General features: G+C 44.0%; 1 protein-coding gene across 1 annotated transcript in view; it reads left to right on the top strand.

The window, feature by feature from the left end:
• CACNA1I (calcium voltage-gated channel subunit alpha1 I) overlaps window positions 1-19844 on the top strand; it is a 152612-nt gene that overhangs the window by 75734 nt on the left and 57034 nt on the right. The window contains exon 4 of the mRNA XM_065742931.1: window positions 7782-7879. Within this exon, the coding sequence (XP_065599003.1) occupies window positions 7782-7879 (98 nt within the window). The remainder of the gene's footprint in view (window positions 1-7781; window positions 7880-19844) is intronic.

Below are 19844 nucleotides of genomic sequence, written 5' to 3'. Positions count from 1 at the left end.
CTTTCCTTACTTCCAAATCCCTGACTTACAATTCTAGGACTCCAAGTTCATCACACAGCATTTCAGCCCAGGCAAAGGGGTTTGGATTCTGAAGGCTGAAGGACAAGAGGTATTAGTCCCCTTCTTCAAGTGGCCACCCAGGAAACCCAGTCCCAGGAATTTGTCCAATCTAGGAAGATGTTGCTGTGCCTGAGATGCTGATAGGCTTTAATCTCATATGATGAGGAAGTGCTTTGCCAATCTTCTGTTTCCTCTTTGCTTTTAATTAACAATGGTCCTTCAGGGACCTGGCCGGAATTTGCATAGTTATGACTTCAAAATCTCAGACCATTAAATGCTTATTAGCAGCAGTGTAAACAGAACCAATAGTCAGAAAATCTCAGTTAGCTAATCTTTGCTGCCAAATGGCAGTTCCTATAAAATTATGGCAAGTTAAGGAAAACTGTAATAAATATAGCAATTAGGTGTTTCAAGCAGCGATCAGAGAAAGATGGAAACCAGTGAGCAGCAGGATAAATACCATCTTAACCAGAGGCAGAAATATCGGAATTGCAGCCCTCCCCCACCAACACACACTCACTTTTTTCCTCCTTAATGATACTAATTATTTCATTTGCTTTCCCCTAGTAAAACTATCCATAGAAGTGCAACATATTGAAATGAAAAGAGTCATCAAAACGAAATGAATCACAGCAGAGAAGAATCAAAACAAGGAGGCAACGGTACCCCATGTGCATTATGTACAGCTCTCAGTTATTACCACTAATGCTTTACCTCCCTAAAAACTGATTCCTTGGTTTTACTGAAGTAAATAAAGTGGGCACAGTGAGCAGCTTGCAGGACCAAGCAGGAAATGTTTTTATTTTCTTTCTTTTTTAATTTATTTATTTTTTGGCTAGGCAGTGCAAAGAGATCTAGGAGGCTGTGCTCAGAGTCCTTGTTTTCAGAAGTGAGGCCTCATCACTCGTCTTCAGTCATCTGAGCTCGCCTGGTCCCTCTGGCTTTCTTATCACAGTGTGAAAACCTGCTTATGTCTTTTCATATCATGTCTCTAAAACTGTTAAGAAACTCTGACGTTTTCTCTTAGTGCTCAGTTTGGAGAGAATTCTGAGTGTTCAGGGGTGTGAAATAATCACATCCCAGGCAGCCAGGGAGCAGTCTCACAGGTTCTGCAAGCTTTTTTCAGGAGGTTGTTGTTTCTTTTTAAAGATAACTAAGCATTGTAGCTCTGGAGCTGTGTAATTAGTAATTTATTACTCCCTGAAGAGATGTCTTTTTTTGTTATATCTTTTTTTTATTATTATTCTCCCTTAAAAAAAGTTAATTTTGCAGTCCTCATTTTACTTGCATGGCATTTTTTTTCCCTTTGCTTCTAGCTTCCAGCTTTTATGTCAGCAGAGTTGTCTCTATGCAGCGTGATGAGCTCTAACTTTAACAGAGATAAGCAGGACTACTTAGCTGAATACACTGCGATTTGCAGAGCCATTTAGGGTCCCGCTGTGTAATGTCTGGACACATCCCATATGATGTTATCCCATAATTTCTGCAGTAGGTAACAAAAGGACTTCAACTTAGCTATCTAGTGGGGATTTTCAAGCCAAGCCATAGAGGCCCCAACTGTGCAAAACCCAACTGGGTGCCTTCCTGCCCTACCTATTGTAGGGAAAATGATTTAGCATGAAGGTTGGACTTCTGGCAATGCATGTGCTTTTTAATTCCCTTCCATCAGAAGGGAACTTTGCTCCACCTTTGCACTGGCTATATAATTGTGGCTGCAGTGTTAGGTACAAGAACAAGCTCTGGAAGGTCTGGGTACCTCTCCACTGGCTATATAACCGTGGCTGCAGCGCAGAGGAACCCTGACCTTCCATAGCTTCTTCTGGTGCCTAACACAGCAGTGGAAAGGTCTAGGGGTATATTTCCCTCCCATCATCTCCCCACAAATTGTAGTTCCTATAGAACGTACAGAAGCATTGATCTATGAGATTCCCAAACTCCATAGGCTTGTGCACTCTGGGACACCTGGGTAAATGCAGCAATGCCATGGTAAACGAAGCTGGTTTGGGTGTCAATATCTGCAGTAAAAATTCAGGAAAAATGAGCATACATAGCTGAAGGAATTCAGCAAGAAGAAAGCAAATTGCCTTCTGTCTTGGTCACTCCAAGTGCTCACAGATGTGAGGAACAAATGGCTAAAAATCCTCGGGCAGCAAAAGTTTCTCTTTGCACAGAGACTCGCAGTGAGCCGGAGGCTGCAGCTCAGAAGACACAGCCATGAAGATTTTGGCTTCAGTGCCAAACTCAAAGTTATTTGACAAAGAAATATGAATTGATTAGACTGCAGTTAATTAGATTTCTATTGAAAACCCCTATCAGAGAAGGGGAATTAGGCAGCTTTTGAATTTAACAAAAACATATTGGCTTTCTGTCATAAGAAAAATACTGCCTTAGTATTTTTCATGAATGTATTCAGAATTCATTTTAAATATTAATTTTTGGGTGCTAATTATCAGCAAATGAAAATTCAAGAGCGAAGATTAAGAAAGTTATTAAGTACTTAATAAAGGTGTAAAGAGATGTAAATATAAAAAGGTAAATGATAGTGTTTGAACTGTTTTAATCATGAATTTCATTGAAGGTAATTGTGGGGAAGCTGCTAGCAAGGCACTGCATGAGTACATTACCTTGGGTTACACGTACAGCTAGATAAAGTCTGAATTTTCTGGAAGTCACATGTGGCTTTCATATTCCTGCTATGCCTTCTTTAAAATACGTTTATTCCTTGGTCCTGCTGGTCAGCCTGTTCTTCCAGCCTGGCACAGAGCCACACTGGCTGAGCAATTCTGCTGCTGTTGAGCAATGAGTGTTGCTCTTCTCTCCCGAGCTTCATCGCTGCTCGAGAAGCAGAGTGCCAAGGCAGACCCAAGCCTGCTTGCGGATGCCAAGCTGTGGCTGATGGAGCTTTTCTGCTGTGGTTGAGGTCTTATGAGCAATGTGCGTGTGTGATGCTGTGCTGGGTGCATACTCCCCAGCCCCCGTGTGCTTGCTGTCTCCTCCTGTGCTTGGTATGGAATGGAAGTACTCCAGGGCAGTTGCTTTCTGTACAGGGTCGCTGTGCTAACAATTTGCTTGCTTGTTCCCTTGTGTTTGTTTGGTCTCATCTATGTTAAATTCAAGGTCTCTTGTGTGTTCAGCTAAGCAGAGCTGCCTAGGTATAGGCTAATATTTATCAGCAAGACAGAGACTAAGCAGGAAGAGGACCCATTAAGAAGATCAGTAGGAAGAGGGGCAATAGGAACAAAGATGGAGACAGGAAAGGAAATAAAGGATTAGCAATGGAATTGTGAAGGACATGAAGCAAAGCGGAAAAAATGAGGGAAGTCAAAAAGAGAAGCTGGAAGTTAAGGAGGGCTGGAAGGATTAAAAGGAAATGTGGAAATGTTGCAGGCAGGAATGAGCAATGAGCCAGAGACAGTAGGGCAGGGAGGTTGTGGGATACTTTGAGAATGAGGAGAGGTTGAACTCAAATGGAGCGTTGTTCCCCACCAGTATCCTCCCATTCTGTGGAGTGAATCCCATGTGTGCAGCTGGTGCCTCTGTCCTATTTCACTATGGTAGCATTTCCACCATGCATCAGTCTTGAACTGTGCTGTGCAAGGACAGTGAGTGTCTCAATCCACTTTCCTTCCAGAAGAGTTTCTTACAGAAAGTTTTGAAGAAGCAAATCTCTACTGAGGGAGGAAGAATTACTGTATAAATTCAATTATCTTGACAGCTCACTGCTCAAATTCCATCACACATCAAGAGCTGCTCTCCAATTTAGCGCAGTTCCAGCTTCCTAACCTGCCCCTATGCTTGCCGACCCACGCCAGAGGCCACAAAATACTTTAGTGGTGCTAGAAATGAGCTCCATTTCCCTTGGGAGAGATGCTTTCCCCTTCTGCCCCATAAGAGGAAAGGACAGCTTGCAACCCACACAAGGTTTTTTGCATCCAAGACTTGGTCCAGCTACTTCTGAATCAGAATGAAGCTTTTTACAAACAAGGCATACCTAAAGCAGACAGGGAACAGGGGAAGAGTGATGACTAGCAGTCAGAACTAAACCACATCCCTGCATGCTATATCCACTCTTTCCTTAAAGGGACAGTGACTCCTCTACCTCCATTGGCAACTTGTTCCAGTGCATTGCCACTCTTTCTGTGAAGAAATTCTTCCTAATATCCAACCTGAATATCCCCTGGTAAGAGGACAAAGAGTCTGGAAAGCTTCTGTGGTTTAATAATGGGGCAACTGTTCTGTATGGGCTTAATGCTGCTGTGTTCTTGGTTAATGGACACCCGGTAAATCTGTGGTTCCTGAGTTGCTAGAGCAATAGAGATTGAATCCCCAAAGTTTGGTGCCTGCCTGAGAATACAGATAAGCACCATGGTCTTGCAAATGAAGACTAGAGAGAATGGCCTCAAGTTGCACTAGAGGAGGTTCAGGCTGGATACTAGGAAAAATTTCTTAGAAGGAGTGATGAGGCACAGGCTGGTGGAGTCACCATCCCTGGAGGTGTTTTCAGTGTAGATGTGGCACTGAGGACATGGTCAGTGGGCATGGTAGATATGGGCTGATGGTTGGACTAGATGATCTTAGAGGTCTTTTCCAGCTTTAATGGTTCTATGATTCTATTATCACAAGACCTTGAGTCACAAACATGGGAAAGTGTGATCCTCCTGCTGTAAATCTGCTTCTGACTGTTTACTTTTTTGACACCCGCTTTTGACTTGCTGTTTATCTATTGTCATCTCTCACGTGAGGTATGAGGACATCAGGTACAGCCCAGCCCTAGAGAGGCCAGGTACCTAGACCTGGCTGAAGAAAGGCAAGAGCAAATGCAGCTGGGTTGAAAATTCCTGAAATTTTGCAGATACCCAGAGTCAGAAATCTCATTTTGATAGAGGAAGGAAGTAACATCTGGATTCATAGGTTTTGCCTACACAGAGAATTCTTTGTTTTCTTTGCTAGTCACTGGAGTAATCCCAATCCACTGTTGTACAGGCGTGCTACCCTTGTGCAATGGGTAAGCTGACACATAGGTATAACTACAAAAAGGCAAGAATGACTGATGCTACTGAAATAATTGCACTGGAGTTGAGATGGAATTGTTTGGGATGTGATTTACATATCTACAGTAAGTGCGACCAATTTGCAGGGATTTAAGCATCTTGGAGATATCTCCATTATTGCAGCCAAGACCAGAGGCCTCCTCAGAAGAACTGCAGACAGAAAAGGTCCGCTGAACGAGCAGAAGCCCTGGGGCCTGCTAGGGCAGAGCTTGTTTTTGTTAGAAGTTGCTCACTGAAAAATTTAAGCATTGACCTTCTCTGACCCATCCTAGGGAACAACCTACTGTTTGTTTGGCACAGCGATTGACTGTTCCACACTTTTTCTAGCTAAACTGGAACACAATTGAAGCAAATCTGCAGCCTTTAAGGGCTCTGGGAGTATGGCTCTCTGGTTGTCTAAAGTGAACAGTTGCAGCTAGGGCAGCATTCATCTTGCTTCAAAAGGACCTGTATCTATTATTTTGGTGATTATCACTTCTCCAATAACACATGGACTGTGTCACATAGCTGGCAAGCTCTATTCATTTGGTAGAGGTTGCACATGGTTAAGGGTTCTCCCATAACAATAACAGCAACACAGCTGTAGCCATAAGAGGGCAAAAACCATACAATTTGTAAATGTAGGTTACACATTTAATTGAACTGTTACACGTCTAATTGAACTGTGCTCTATTGAAAAGAAAAGATACTACTTCTGTTTACTATTTTTTTTTTCTCAATGATAGCTTGGTGCTGTTCTCTTGCACTCCAGTTTTGTATGGGTCATGATGTTCTTCAGGAATTTTAATTTGATCACTTGCAGTTCAGACAAGACCACTTCTCAAAATTAGACATATTTTGGAGTGGTTTGATAATTTGACATCTGGCAGAATGTGTTTCAGATTGTTTTGTTCAAAAAAATGTTTTTTTCCTACTGGGCTCTGACCTCAGTCTGGTTCTCTTGGGGACATGGTTTTCTAGGAGAGGGAAGAATCTTCTGTGAGACCTCACCAAGCTTGGAGACCTTTATGTTTCTGTGCATGGATCTACCCACTGTAAGAGATCACAGCATAGACTCCTTCAGCCATGAAGCTGCCTTTATATGTCAGGTCTCTGTGCTCTGACAAGACGTCAGCCCAAGTCCCGAGAACAAAATAACCACATCCATACACTGCTTTCCTCTAAGTGTAGTTCCATCCTTCCAGAGATATGTCTATTTCTGGAGCAACATCACACTGATGAGGCAATCTTAGGTTATGCTTCGGTAGAGAAGCCGATCAGCATTCACTCAAGGGCCTTGTGCTCATTTACACCTCACATCCTCTGTGTGATGCCCTGTAGTTGAGTATGTGTGTATGCATAGCACTGCATAATCCTTTTCCTTTCCTTACCCACTTCTCAGTTTCAGCTGATTGTATCCTGAGCCTCCATCTATCGCTAATGGTTTCTATAGGCTATCTATGTGTCACTTCTGGGTTTGGTATCTCTTTTGTTGCATCTTGTGTGTGTGAACATTTTGATTACCTACATGGAATCCCTCTTCTCTGCTTCTGCATTCGGTATATGTGGAACTGACAGCTCCAGAGAGGTAAATGAATGCCACTGCATTTCAGAGAAAGAATTATTTCATGCAATTACCCTAAAAGTCTATGAGAGAATAGAGTGAAAGGAATGAGAGAGAGAAAGAAAAAGAGCATGAGAGAGAATAATCACAACACTTCGACAGGTTTACCCTATTGTGTTTGAAAATCTATCACTCTGACAAGTCCCTTTTGTGGAAGGTGTAGACAGATAGCTCGACACTTGCTCTTCAAGGTCCTTTTGAGTCAAGAGGCTGATCAATGGAAGTATCAGTCCGTTGCTGCAGTCTGTAGAAACATAAGGAGTCAGGATGTACAGAAAGACTGGGAGAAAGTCAATTTGTAATTGAAAGAGGAGAAAAGTCAGTGCTTGTGAGAAAGGAGAGCTAACTGCCCTGACAGAGGGCTGCATTCACACAATCCAAGTTTCACTCAAGTCCTTTCTCTGATATTTCTCATGGAGTGGCTTTATCCCATTTTACTCTCAGCATCACTTAAGCCCTCCGATTCACTGTTCATGCAAAATAATTTGAGATCCTCAGGTGGATTTTGCTGGCCAGTGTAAATGGTTATTAGAATCCAGCATCTCCTAGTGCTTTCCCAGAGATAGACAAGTTACCTGGGCATCTGCCATACTGAGCAAGGAGGGGAGCACTGGGTTTAAGGAATGCTGAGCCAGGTCACTTCTGTAACCTGCACCTGCTGCTCGTGCAGCAAAGCCAACACATTAGTCATAGCTATTTGCAATGTGAGGTTATTTAGGGAGCATACTGTTGGGTTAGAAAAGCCGAGGTCTAGCATATGTCCTAAAATTAGGACTTTTCTCTTTTGGTTTCTGTCAAAAAGGAGTGATTCACAGCTATGGGAGAAGCCTTCCCACCTAGCTGAAAATGTTACCTCTTTAAGTAGAGGGTTTGCTTCTCTACGAGGTAAAACAGATTAATATGAGCCTCCTCCAGGAACCTCATCCTGCGCTGTCAGAACACCTACAGAAGAGCTTTACAGAGTGGCACTGAGATTCAGCACCACACTTGAGTGCGTGAACAACCCTACCCTGTACTGCAAGCCAAGATTTTGGGTTGTTTTAAACTCTTTCTCTTTTCTTCTGCAGGATGGTGGAGTACTCCCTGGATCTCCAAAATATTAACTTGTCTGCAATCCGTACTGTCCGCGTCCTGAGACCCCTGAAAGCTATCAACCGTGTGCCTAGTAAGTCATGACTGTCTTCATATCTGGCCAGCTTGAATTGTACATGGTGAATACGTGATCAATAAGGCTCAGTGTGGTGGTGTTCTCCAGGCTGGTTTCAGATGCAAAATGAAAGAGGCTGCTGCATGGTGTGTGCAGGCTTTTCCCTATCATGGGGGAACCCTGATTCCTCCTTCGTCTGCCTCTCTCTTTATTCTTAAGTCAGCATTGCTCTCGCTGCAGTCCCAGAGGGAGTAAGCAGGCATTACCACTGTTATTTAACCACAGGAGGTATTGAAGAAGGCTCTGGTTGTATCTGAGTGGGTGGGGAACCAGTGGGCAGGTTGCATGGGGACTGTAGGAGCCCTGACCTCAGCCTTCTGTCTCACTCCATGTTTCTGGCTCTTCTCTTTTCAAAGATAGCAGCTGCCATGTACAACCGTGAGACTTTCGACATTTCTTCCATACGTTTTTCTGTCTCACTGAATGACAGGAAGTTTCTTTGCTTTTCCCTATAATCTCCTTAATCAGGCAGTCTGCAATGGCTAAGACCTTGTAGGAGCACTCCTAATCCTTTCCTTGATTCCCAGACTCTCCCTTTTCTTTCTGTGATCTGAGGAAATTTGCACCGTTGTCCTCCTAGTCTGTATTACACATGTTTTTCTTTGTGCCAAAGTCACTTTCACGATCACACCTACATGGAGAAAGATGTCTCAATGTGTGGCTTCGTGCAATGCCTATCTAGAAAGTGGTATGGTCCCTCTTGATGGGTGTGTCCTGGTAATAGTCAGGGAGAGAGACTGCTACAAGATGTGACTTAAGAGCTGAGACACAGACCTGCTTGCCTAGTGTGGCAGGAAGGGCAGAGGTGGAAAAACAGTTGTTTTGGGCACTAACAACACACTCAGGCATTTTTAATACATCTGTCATGTAGGTGACAACATGGGGGCATTTCTACTGGAAACTGATGGTGAGATGAGGGGAATGCTGTGGAAGCATGGCTTGCTCATCTCTCTGGGACACCCAGCTGGTTGTGTCAAGGCAGCTCCATCCTCTTATTGTACAGTTCCCTTTCCTTGCTGCTTCCTAACAAGCCCTGTGAGTCTATGCTCAGAGACCACTTCAAAGCTGATACCTATTATCAGGTTAGACTTAACCTTTAGGATGAACAGAAACATCTTGAATGATACCCAACTGACTCCTGTAGACATCTGCCAAAGGCATGTCAATTGCTGGGCACCGGTGGTCAGGAGCAAAGCTTGACTGACAAAAAGCCAAGGGTATTTTTTATTCTTATTCATAGCCTGAAACAGCTGGAGTCAGCCCCCTGTTCACAGACATTATGCCTGGGAGGAGTGGGGTAGGTGAGACCAGAACTGGCCCACCAGAGACCTGTTCTGTAGGTGTGAAGGGCCCGGGGAGGCTTTCAATCATTTTGGCTGACCTCCATGGAGTGCAAGCCATTGAATTTCCTGAGTGTCCTGACCGTGAAGATGTCTGTCTGCTCCTTTTATCAGTATAAAGCTCCACCTGTATGAAATTGATGCTGTTTTAATTTCCACTCTGTGATTAAAGCTTTATGTATCTTTCTCGCTACATAAATCTGTGGTTATATGGAGAGAAGTTTTCAGAAGAAAGACATCCTGCTATTAAATTAAAATAAAAAAGAGAGGGAAAAAATATCAGAGTCCCTGGGAAAGGAAGCATTTACTTGTAGGTTGAGAACTGGTGAAGAGGCTGTAAACAAAGCCTTATGATAAATGGGAATGTGCTGCGTTGGAAGAAGGTGCCCAGTGGGCTACGGCAAACATAATTAATAGGACCTTTGGCCACAAATCTTTTTTTAATGTCTTTTTAAAGTTCTTCATTACTGATCTGAGGAAAGTGCTAAGTCTATTAGTGAGACATGCAGATGATACCAAACTGGAGGAGCTGCAGGTGTGAACAAAGAGGAAAATAATGCAGTTGGAGGCAGAATGGGACTGAAGTCTTGGTGGAAGCATTGGGTGTATCTAGGGAAAAGCAGGTGATAATCCTGAACACAGATACACAGCCATGTTCATGTGACCCTGATGGGACAACATGGCCTAACATTCCCCAGTGGCTGTCTCAAAGGCTTTCATATAGAAAGCTGGATTGGGACTGATTATTATGGAGTTTAACTATGTGAACTGAATAATTAGCACAGAGGTAATTTAGAATGACTATGGAAAAACTAGAAAGGTAATAGAAGAAAAAGTGTCACCTGTTAGATAAATTAGATATACTGATTTTATATTCTCGGCAGGAAGACATGGCTGAACTTTAAATGCCCAAACTAGATATGTCTAAATTCTGCTTACCAGTGGTTCAATCCTAACTTGCTACTGAAAGCTCTTCTGTACAGTGAGACTTGTGAGGCTCCCACAAGGAGCTGATGAATACATATGCTGTAATCATTATGTAAAGGGTACAGGATGCATAGATTCTTCTACTCAAATTATTGCTGAAGAAGAAGAAGATGATATCCAGTGTGTAAACACAAGGTGGCAAATGTAATGTCCATTATGGTATAGTAATGTAGCAAATGTCCCTTAAGGAAGACATTCTCCACTGAGTTCATAATTAGACTGTGAAGCTCACTGTCAGGGAAAATCTTTCCAGTCCCAGATCAAGACTTGTGGGCATGATGAGTTACAGGGGATCACCCAAGGGATGAGTGCTCACACGGTGACTCTTCTGAATTTCAGACTTCCCTGCTTTAGGGTTAGAGCTGATCCTTAGCTGCCAATTATCAGCAATTAATTGCATTTCTTGTAATTCTCAGTAGGACGTGCTACTGACCATTTCAGATTTGTGGAAACAGTTTGTAGTTCTAACCTGCCTCATCACTCCTACACTCAAAGTATACTTAGAAAGTACTAGAGAAAACGTGAGTGCCCTATTTTTTTTAATACGTATCATACCTTCATTAGCATTCCAGCTTCTCTCTTGCTTTCCTGACTACAGCCCCAAGAGTGCTGCCTTTAGGGGTTTTGCCTGAAAATGCATGAAACAACAAATTATAGATTGTTTCTGGTCCTGCTGCCTTGTGATTCAATTTTGTCGTGCTCAGCTGATGTGACAAGTCACTAAACAAGTGTAAAGAAACAAAATACCCTTCAGATCTGTGTCATAGGCTTTTTGCTCTGAGCATGCCGGTGTCCTGGGCTGGGGGTGAAATTCCACTTCCATTTCTTGTCGTTGTCCTTTTGCAACAGTGCGGCAGGTTGCTAGGTGAGCTGTCGCCTTTCTGCCAGCACCAGGTTTGGAAGGAGGCTGCTTTTGTTTTATTTCTGCCCGCTTCAGAGCAGGGAGGCTGTAGTCATTTCTGATCATCTGAATTTCTTTCACTTCTGTTATTACATTTTTCGACGTCGGAGCAGAAAACGTCTCTTCGGTTTGCTCTTTCTTGTCGCGTTGATCTTATGCAAGGAATAGCCTTTGCATTGTGTTTGATGTCTTCCAGTCCCCACTTACAATTTAGTAAGGGATTCATCATTTGGAAGCAGATTACTTCAGCTGAGCACACTGTACGGAAGCGAAGGAGTCTGTTGCAGGGTGTTGCATAGCAACTTTATTGAATAGAAAGTGTATACATGTGCTTAATATTTGGTGTGTTAGCACAGTGATGCTTAAGTGGAAGTATAGGCATTAGAAATATAACATTATATTCTTATTTCTAGCTGTGCAGGAAATAGAATTTCAGATTTGTGGCAAGTTCTGCTTTTTAATTTTTTTTTTCTCAGAACAAGAGTAAGCGTTTACCATTCATTTTAATATGGTTTTATTCTTCCTATTTTTAGCTGGCTTGTTTGGATTTTTGATTGCTTCCTATATGACACAGAAGTTTCGAAACAAACATCAACCACTCCATTTGAGAAATATTGAAATAGAATATTTCAACTTGATCAAAACATTTTCCCCTACCACCATCCTCCTTCTCTTTCTGCTAGATGAAGGAACTGTAGCTGTCACAAAGCACAACTCAAAGTGTTTCCATTTAAATGAAGTAGCAAAACTGCTGTGTGAAAAACTGTTGGCCTAGCCCTATTTTTCTTTATTATTATTATTACAGTAGCTCCATGGGTCTAAATGGATGAGATTTCTCTGTTTTTATTTCTGGGTCTCAGGAATATAAACCAAGACTTGTTAGTTTAATCTTCTTCATGCTTCAGAGCAGGTGAGTGAGGCTCAGGGAGTGTCACCAGCAATATCAGGAATCCAGCTGATGCCTCCTTATCCCTGTGCTCATCCCACTAGACCAAAGCTGCAATATAAAAATAGTCTAAAACAGCTGAATTCTGGAGTGGAAAAGGGAGGCATTTTATATTTTATGCTTTAAATCTGTATTCCACAGCGAGCTACCTGTGTTCAGTGCTGTGACAGTGGTGGAGACGAAGTGATCTGGTTCTGAACCCCACACCTGGCACACAGGAAAAGTGATGACATTTACTTCTCTAAATGTGTTTCTGAAGACTAATTTCACTGATGAGCGTGTGTGAAATTAGCTTCTGACTGAGCTATATCAGGCTGTAAAATAGTCTAATTCACAGCTAGATCAGACAAAAAGGCAAGAGCATTTGATGGACTCAGTCCTGCCCTCAAAGTTGGAAGTGCAAAGGGATTATAAGAATCCCTCTCTAAGATCCAGCCCTACAAAGCCTTTGCTTCAGATGTCTCAGTCTTTCCGAAAGAGGACTGACACTTGTTCTCCTTTGACACTGATTACCTTTTCAGTATTGTTTCATTTAACCATTCTTGAGTTGTTTATTTTTTCTTTCATGTCCTTCTTTGTGAAGCAGTAAATGGGAACTGTATTTCCCAAATATTTAAACCTAGCCTATCCTTAGTTCATATAGGATACTCAGTTCATATCTGTAATCACATCTCAGTGGTATAGAAACCATAATTACAACAATGTGTAAATGTGCACACAAATTTATCCATACCCAGACATTGTCCTGATTAGGTCAGCCCTGGGACAGGAGTGATGTTGAAGATGGTGGAGTCACTGTCCCTGGAGGTGTTCCAGAGCAGTGTGGATGTAGCACTGAGGACATGGTCAGTGGGCATGGTGGAGGTGGGCTGGCAGTTGGACCAGGTTATCTTTAGTGGTCTTTTCCAACCTAAATTATTCTATGATTCTCCCAGATAATCCCTACACAGAAGTTAAGAGGCCACAAAGCCGTTTTCATGCCCTAGTTGTATGTGTGTGACTTGAATGCATCCAGAGATGAAGCTACCGTGTTGTGTGGGGTGTGCTGATGGGGTTGAGCTCAACCTGTCTCCTCCCTTCCCAGCCCAATCTCACAGCCAAGTGAAGTGAAACACTGGAAAGCAATGCAATTTATGACTGGAGCAGGCCATTCGAGGATGTCTTTCCTCAGAAAGGGGACCATGGGAAAGGGGTATTGGTGACGGAAAATTAACGCAGAACCACACTTCCCCCATGTGCACTGTTCCTTGAGCAGCACAGCTCTTTGTCAAGTCAATCAAACCTTAAATCAGACAGAAACTTTTAGGATACAGGGGAACAGCATGGGAGGAGCAGAGCAGAGTGAGGTCAGGAAGGAAGCTGGGGATGTAGAATTAATGCAAGAGAGGCAAGCAGCAGGATTTTGATGGCAGGACATGTGAAGGCTTTCCCACACTTGCAGTGGTGTAGTACACCTCAGTGCGTAGGGCAGCGTGGAGCGCTTAGGCATGGGGAGAAGATGAGGAATCAAAACCAAAACAAGGGCAAGCACCACTATGAAATCTCTTGATGAATACACTTGATAAATTGGCGAATCGGTGCTTGCCTGGGCCTTTCTCAACCAACTGACCAGAATAGTGGCAGTACTGGAGGAAGTCTTCAAACCCTGAAAACAGGTTCCAATTTTATCTACTTTTGGTCTGATCTCAGCATCACTTTTCACGAGTCTTCCACAATGTTCAGCATATTGCTGTGTGTTTAAATGAGTAATCAAGGTAAATTTGGATAAAAGCAAAAAGAAAATTACATGCCTGTGTTAATGTAGCATCATGGCAGGGACCTGGGGAACACTGAAGTACACAGAATGTACAGTTGGTAATGTCTTGTTTTGTGACACACATTGTTCAGTCTCTATATTTTTTTCTTTTTTGTGGTCAGAGATCATGGGAGAAAGTACATTTTCCCTCTCTGAACCAGTCTACTCAATTTCACTGTTACTATAAACAAGTATTCAAAATACACTAATTGTGTCCTCTTTAAGTAATCATGTGGGTTTAGAATCAAGAGATCTGAATAAAAATAATAAAAAACCCTGCAGATTATTTTTATTTTTCCCATGGTTTTTAGACCTTTGGACTCCTGTGAACTCAGATCCTGCATTTCTCTTTCTCCCCGTAGAAGTGAGGAATAGAAACCTCTTTTTTATGTGATCTGAGATTATCAAGTCATAGCAAGATCTCACACCTGAAGGTTGATGCCACGCATCTCAATAAGCCTGATAAAAATCTCGAGAGTTAGCGGCAGCACTTTGGAGTTTACAGGAAGTAAAGCAAGCTTGGAGGAAAACAAAACAAAACAAAACAAAATGCATACGCTCCAAAACAACAATAACAACAACAACAACAACAGTCATAAAGAGACCTTCGCTGTTTCTCGCTTCCCCTCCAGGGGAACCGGCACAGACAACTCGAAAAATGCATGGCTCGGTTTGTGCCAATTGTGCTGCCTTTGCAAACAAACTCAGCCTTCAGTAGACGCAGTGCTCTCTGAAGCCCAGCCACGTATTTTGCTGCCTAAATGGGAGCTGAGCTGTTTTGCAAAATCTGTCCCATGGGACCTATCAAGCGATGGATACCATGGAAATGTGAGCAGTAATGACAATGTATTATCAGGTAAAAGATAATGTTGTATGCACTAATGCAGATTGCACTCTGCGTGTGTGGGCAGGGCAATTTACAACCACAACCCCGAGTCCCTTGATCTTTGTGTACTTAGGGCCCAATTCTCCCCTTCGAACACGTTTCGCCTAATGTCACATTGCTGCCTGCAGTAGAAAGGAACATGATTCATGTTAGTGACAGCAAGAGGAAATTAGTGCCGTTAAATCTTAACCGGGAGTTGCATTACCACTGCTTTACATAATATTTTGCATTATTCTGTCCTACTTATACAATGCTGGATACGTGTAAGAACTTAAGGGTATTTATAGGAATGAGGAAGAGGCTTGCAGCCGCAGCACTGAGTTCCTTTTTGTGCTCAGTGTTATGTGACCCCTGCAATCCAGAAATAAAGGTAGAGCTGTATGCTTCTAATGGAATTTTTGCTGACAGTGAATGTAGTCATCATTGCAGTGATAACTGCAAAAAAAAGAGTTGATCAGTGAATGATCAGCAGTGGCAGGTGGTAGTAGGTGTTGATTATTAGATGTGCAGTGTTAGAAAAAGAAACAGAATGGCAGCAAACCCCCAGAGCCACCTCTCACCAGGCATCGATCTCCAAGACAAGGAGAACCTTGTATGGATTCATGGGATAAGAGGTCAAAAAGTGATCTCTTGAATGAGTCTGTCATTTCTGCGCATAGAATCACCAAATTGCTGAGGTTTGAAGGAGATCTCAAAGCCCACTCAGTCCCACTCTGTGCCATGGGAAGGGCTGCCACTCACCAGCTCAGGCTGCCCAGGGCCCCATCCAACCTGGCCTTGAACCTCCAGGGATGGGGCACCCACAGCTTCTCTGAGCAGCTGTGCCACTGCCTCAGCACTCTCTGAGTAATGTTTCTTCCTAACAGCTGACCTAAATCTTCCCATCTTTTAGTTTAAATCTATTCCCCTCTGTTCTTTCAGTATTAGATTTTAAGAAGTTGGTCTCCCTCCTGCTTATAAGCTCCCTTCAAATACTGGAAGGTTTCATGTCGGTGTTATGGTGGCACTTACTGCACGTGAGTATCAGTGATGGAAGGGATTTATTGTGAGCTCACTGCTATCTGCTAACCTTTACTGGGCTGAAAGCATTCCTCATGGTGTAAAGTTGCAGCCAGTTGCAGAACTGAGCTGTCATCTCTTTGGATTACAACACAGCATGGATTAGGACCTCTCTTTTTCCACACATGTCAGCATCTGGGTGTCAAGAAGAGTACTGTAGGTCTTGCCCTGGCTCTCAGGGGCATGCTAAACTCTGGGCTGGCTTCTATGAGGCTTGGCAGCCCCAATTTCTGGACTCTTTGTAGTGCCAGTGAGGCTCCAGCCCAACTCTGAGTACTGAGATTCAGCCCTGGCTCTGGCACTTGTGCCCATTCAGTGATGCGTTAAGCACTGTGGCTAGGCAGCTTTAGTCTCTGTTTTGGCTACTTCAGGCTTAAACTGAGGAGTACTTTAAAGGTAAGGAGTGAGGATACATAATGCTTGAACTTGATGCAGTATCCTAAGGGGAGACAGGGCTTGATATGACTATGTTCCTGAGAAAATGAACAGCAGCTTTTTATATCAGCTGAATCTTCGTAAGTGCTGGAAATGTCATGCTTTGATATTTTTTGTCTGTGGTCAAGCTGAGGAGGGACAAAGATTTGGATAATTGGAGCATAGGCCATCAACAGCCTGAAAGGGATGACGAGTCTGAGCCAGCCAGAGGTGCAAGAAAGCTTTAATTGTTGGCAGGGCTGGAATGGGGTGTTGGTGAGGGACCTAGTGCTACTCTTAAACCATGGGTCATGTTGGTAAGTGCCAGAAATTCAGCTTGGATATTAGAAACAATTTCTTCTCAGAATGGGTGGTGCTGCAGTGGCACAGGCTGCCCAGGGAGGTGGTGATTCTCCATCCCTGGAGATGTTCAAGAGCCATGTAGACGTGGCACTGAGGACATGGTCAGTGGTCACGGTGGGGATGGGTTGATGGATGGACTGGGTGACCTTAGTGGTCTTTCTGACCTTAATAATTCTGTGATTTTATGAAAAGCCCCAGCATAAATATACACTAAAAACACATCATGAACCTGACGGAGAGATCAGTGAAAATACTTTGGTCACCTATAAGTGCAGGTAACGCTTCACATTTGTGTCTGGAGCAGCTGTCTTTTCCTTAGCAGCAAAGCTGGCTAAGAAACTCCTAATATACTGTGCATTATTATCTTGACCTGTTTCTCCATAGGGTCCATTTTATCTGAGTCAGAGCAGGTATCTGGGCATGTGCTCTGCAGCGCTGGTGTAAAGCAGAGAGTGATGGTCTGCAGCATTACTGAGGTTTTTACAGCTCAATAAGAAAATATCAGGCAGCGCTTGGTTTCTATGTAGGTGACAGAGCACTGGCAGAGGTTCCCCTAGAGGCTGTGGAGTTTCCTCCTTGGAGATCTCCAAAACTCACCTAAACATGGCTCTGGGCACACTTCTTGTGTCCCTGTTGGAATAGAGGTTGGATCAGATGGATGCAGGGGTCTCTACCAACCTCAGACATCCTGTGGTTCTATGAGAAAGCTGCCCATTGACTGTTGTGGCTGAGCTCCTCTCATTCACACATGTGTTTGCAGGAGAAGCATCAATTAGAAGGAATGCAGCAATGGGAGCATGTCCTGATTTGCAAGGGAAGCTACAGGTTATGATGATGATTAAATTGGCAGTGCTCATATAGCTGATGAGTTTCTCTTTGCAGTGGTTCAGACCCATGTTTTCACTGTTGTAAATGAAAGCAATGTGTGAAACAGCAGTTGAGCGCAGGATCAGCAAGAGGTTAGTGAGGAGGGCCACAAGCTGTAGCACCAGCTTGCACAGTGCACAGTGTGCAGAGAGATTATGCATGAGGAAATCTTGCCAGCTTCATGCTAACTGGGTGAACTGCCATGCATCCTGGGGCAGGGAGGAAGGAAAGGAGGCATGCTTGGGCAAGCTGCCTGGCTGAGGGACAGAGCAATGCCTCAGGCACTCTGCAAAATGTCCTGCCAGTTATGGTCATGAGCAACGATGGGAAAGAAATTTGATTTTGCTCCAGATAAAATGGCAATTGGTAGCTTGGTCCATGATGTAAATGATCATAGAATCACAGAACCATTAAGGTTGGAAAAGACCTTTAAGATGATCTAGTCCAACTATCAACTCATCCCCACCATGCCCACTCACCATGTCCTCAGTGCCACATCCACACAGCTCTGGAACACCTCCAGGGACTGTGACTCCACCACCTTGGCAGTGTGCAGCAATGCTCTTTTGGAGATTAATCCTAATATCCAACCGTAACTTCCTCTGGCACAACTTAGTATTCCCTCTTGTCCTATCCTGTTTTTTTTCCAGCTGATTTAATCCAAGGAAGGATTGTGTCAAACTGTCCAGGGAGGGCTCAAAATCCTCAGAGATGGGTGGGGTAAAAGAATTCAGAAATTTCTCATCCTGTCCTGAGCTGGGACCATTCAGAGTACCTGCAGTTAGTGCTATGTAAAAAAAACCACACAGATCCTCAATTCAGCAAAGAGGCAGGTGGAGAGAAGGCAAAGCACAGTGAAGCGGCACAGAAGCAGTGGTAGTGGGCAGCTGGGCACATCTGCACGTGCAGGGCTGGTGGCTCTGCCAGCATCTTGCCTCCTCTCCTGCCCTGCCATATGCTGGGTGAAACTGCCTCAGCTGTGGCAGCAGAGCTAATCAGAGCTGACAGTGAGTGTCTGGAGGGAGCAACAGTTGCTGTAGCGTCTGTAGAATTTGGTAGGAAGGGTCTCTGGATGCCGGCACTCCTCTCCCTCCTACCACTTTTTACCCCTGAGACCAATGTCCTCTGCCATGCCAACGCATCTCTGCTTTGCTCATAGCCTTGCTGCAAAGGGTTGGTCACATTGCATGCCTCTCCCTACCCCTCATACTTGTCTGTGGGGACGGGACACCAGGGATGGACTTTCTGGAGTCCATTTATGTACACCTAGCTGTGAGGATCCTTCCTCAGATGTCTACAGCTAATGTCATGTTGTTTCCTACTTTTTCCTGGCCTCCTTGTGAGGGTGAGCAGGGAGGAGAAAGGGCCTTTCAGAGCCCACACCTGGCACTCATGAATATTTCATGTTTCTAGCTTTTCCTCCCCATGAAGAGCAAAACCTTTTCATATTTGATGCCCTGGGAACCCTCTTGGTTGCAGAATGTTGCTTCATAAATGCTTTCCCTCCCTCCTTTTCCACTGGACTGCCTGGCCCCTCTTCCTCCCCTCTTCCTTTCTCTTCTCAGGGAACATTTCTTTCTTTCTTTTTATTTTTTGCAAAGGCTGTCTTAGAAAAGGTCATTGTCCTTTTCATATTCCCTCCTTGCTGTGAGCCAGCATGGCTTCTGCTCTGCCAATGGTAAAGCACAAACATGGATGTGGGGAAGGGTAGCGGTGGGAGAGGGGGAGGCGGGCAAGGAGAGCTGTGCACAGGTGCTGTGAAGCGGTGGAGAGGCAGAGATTGGATGTAGTCACAGCAAAGGAAGATAAAGGGGGTGAGGCAGCAGCAAAAATTGGCTGAAAAATTGTGAAGAATTGTCTTTCCAGTGCCTTCTAGAGGCTGTTGTGCAGGACACACCAGTGAGTGTCACCATGGATGGGGGATATCCATAACAAGCCCACTGTAGTTTCCCAGGGCAGGATGCTCCCAAAACTGTGCAGACAAACATGCTGCTGTCCCTGCCTTGCCTTATGTCAATTTCCATGGCTCTGTGGTTGCTTTGGAGACAGTGTTGTCTCAGGCAGGTTCTTCAGTAAATCACCATGTTCCATCCTTAGGCTCCTCAGCCTTTATCCTTCTTTTCCTCACACCTCGTGAGTGCTTGAGGGACCAGGAACCATTTGCAGGGACGCCTGGTCAGGCTGTACAGACCCCTCCTGCCTGTGAAAGCACCGAGACTCCTGGCAGTAGGCATCCTACATTGGAGATCCACAGCAGATGGCCCATCATGGTTGCTGGACCAGTCTATTCCTGCAGGGCCCAGGGACTCAAAATGGATTCCCAGAGCAATTGTTTTTGCAATTTAGACCCAGAAATGAAAGAGGT

This window comes from Cyrtonyx montezumae, unplaced genomic scaffold (genome assembly GCF_038088225.1).
Source record: "Cyrtonyx montezumae isolate F1298 unplaced genomic scaffold, pur_monq_1.0 scaffold_3, whole genome shotgun sequence".
Taxonomy (NCBI): Eukaryota; Metazoa; Chordata; class Aves; order Galliformes; family Odontophoridae; genus Cyrtonyx; species Cyrtonyx montezumae.
The sequence above is the reverse complement of the archived record's forward strand: the minus strand, read 5'-3'. Positions and strand labels throughout refer to the sequence as shown.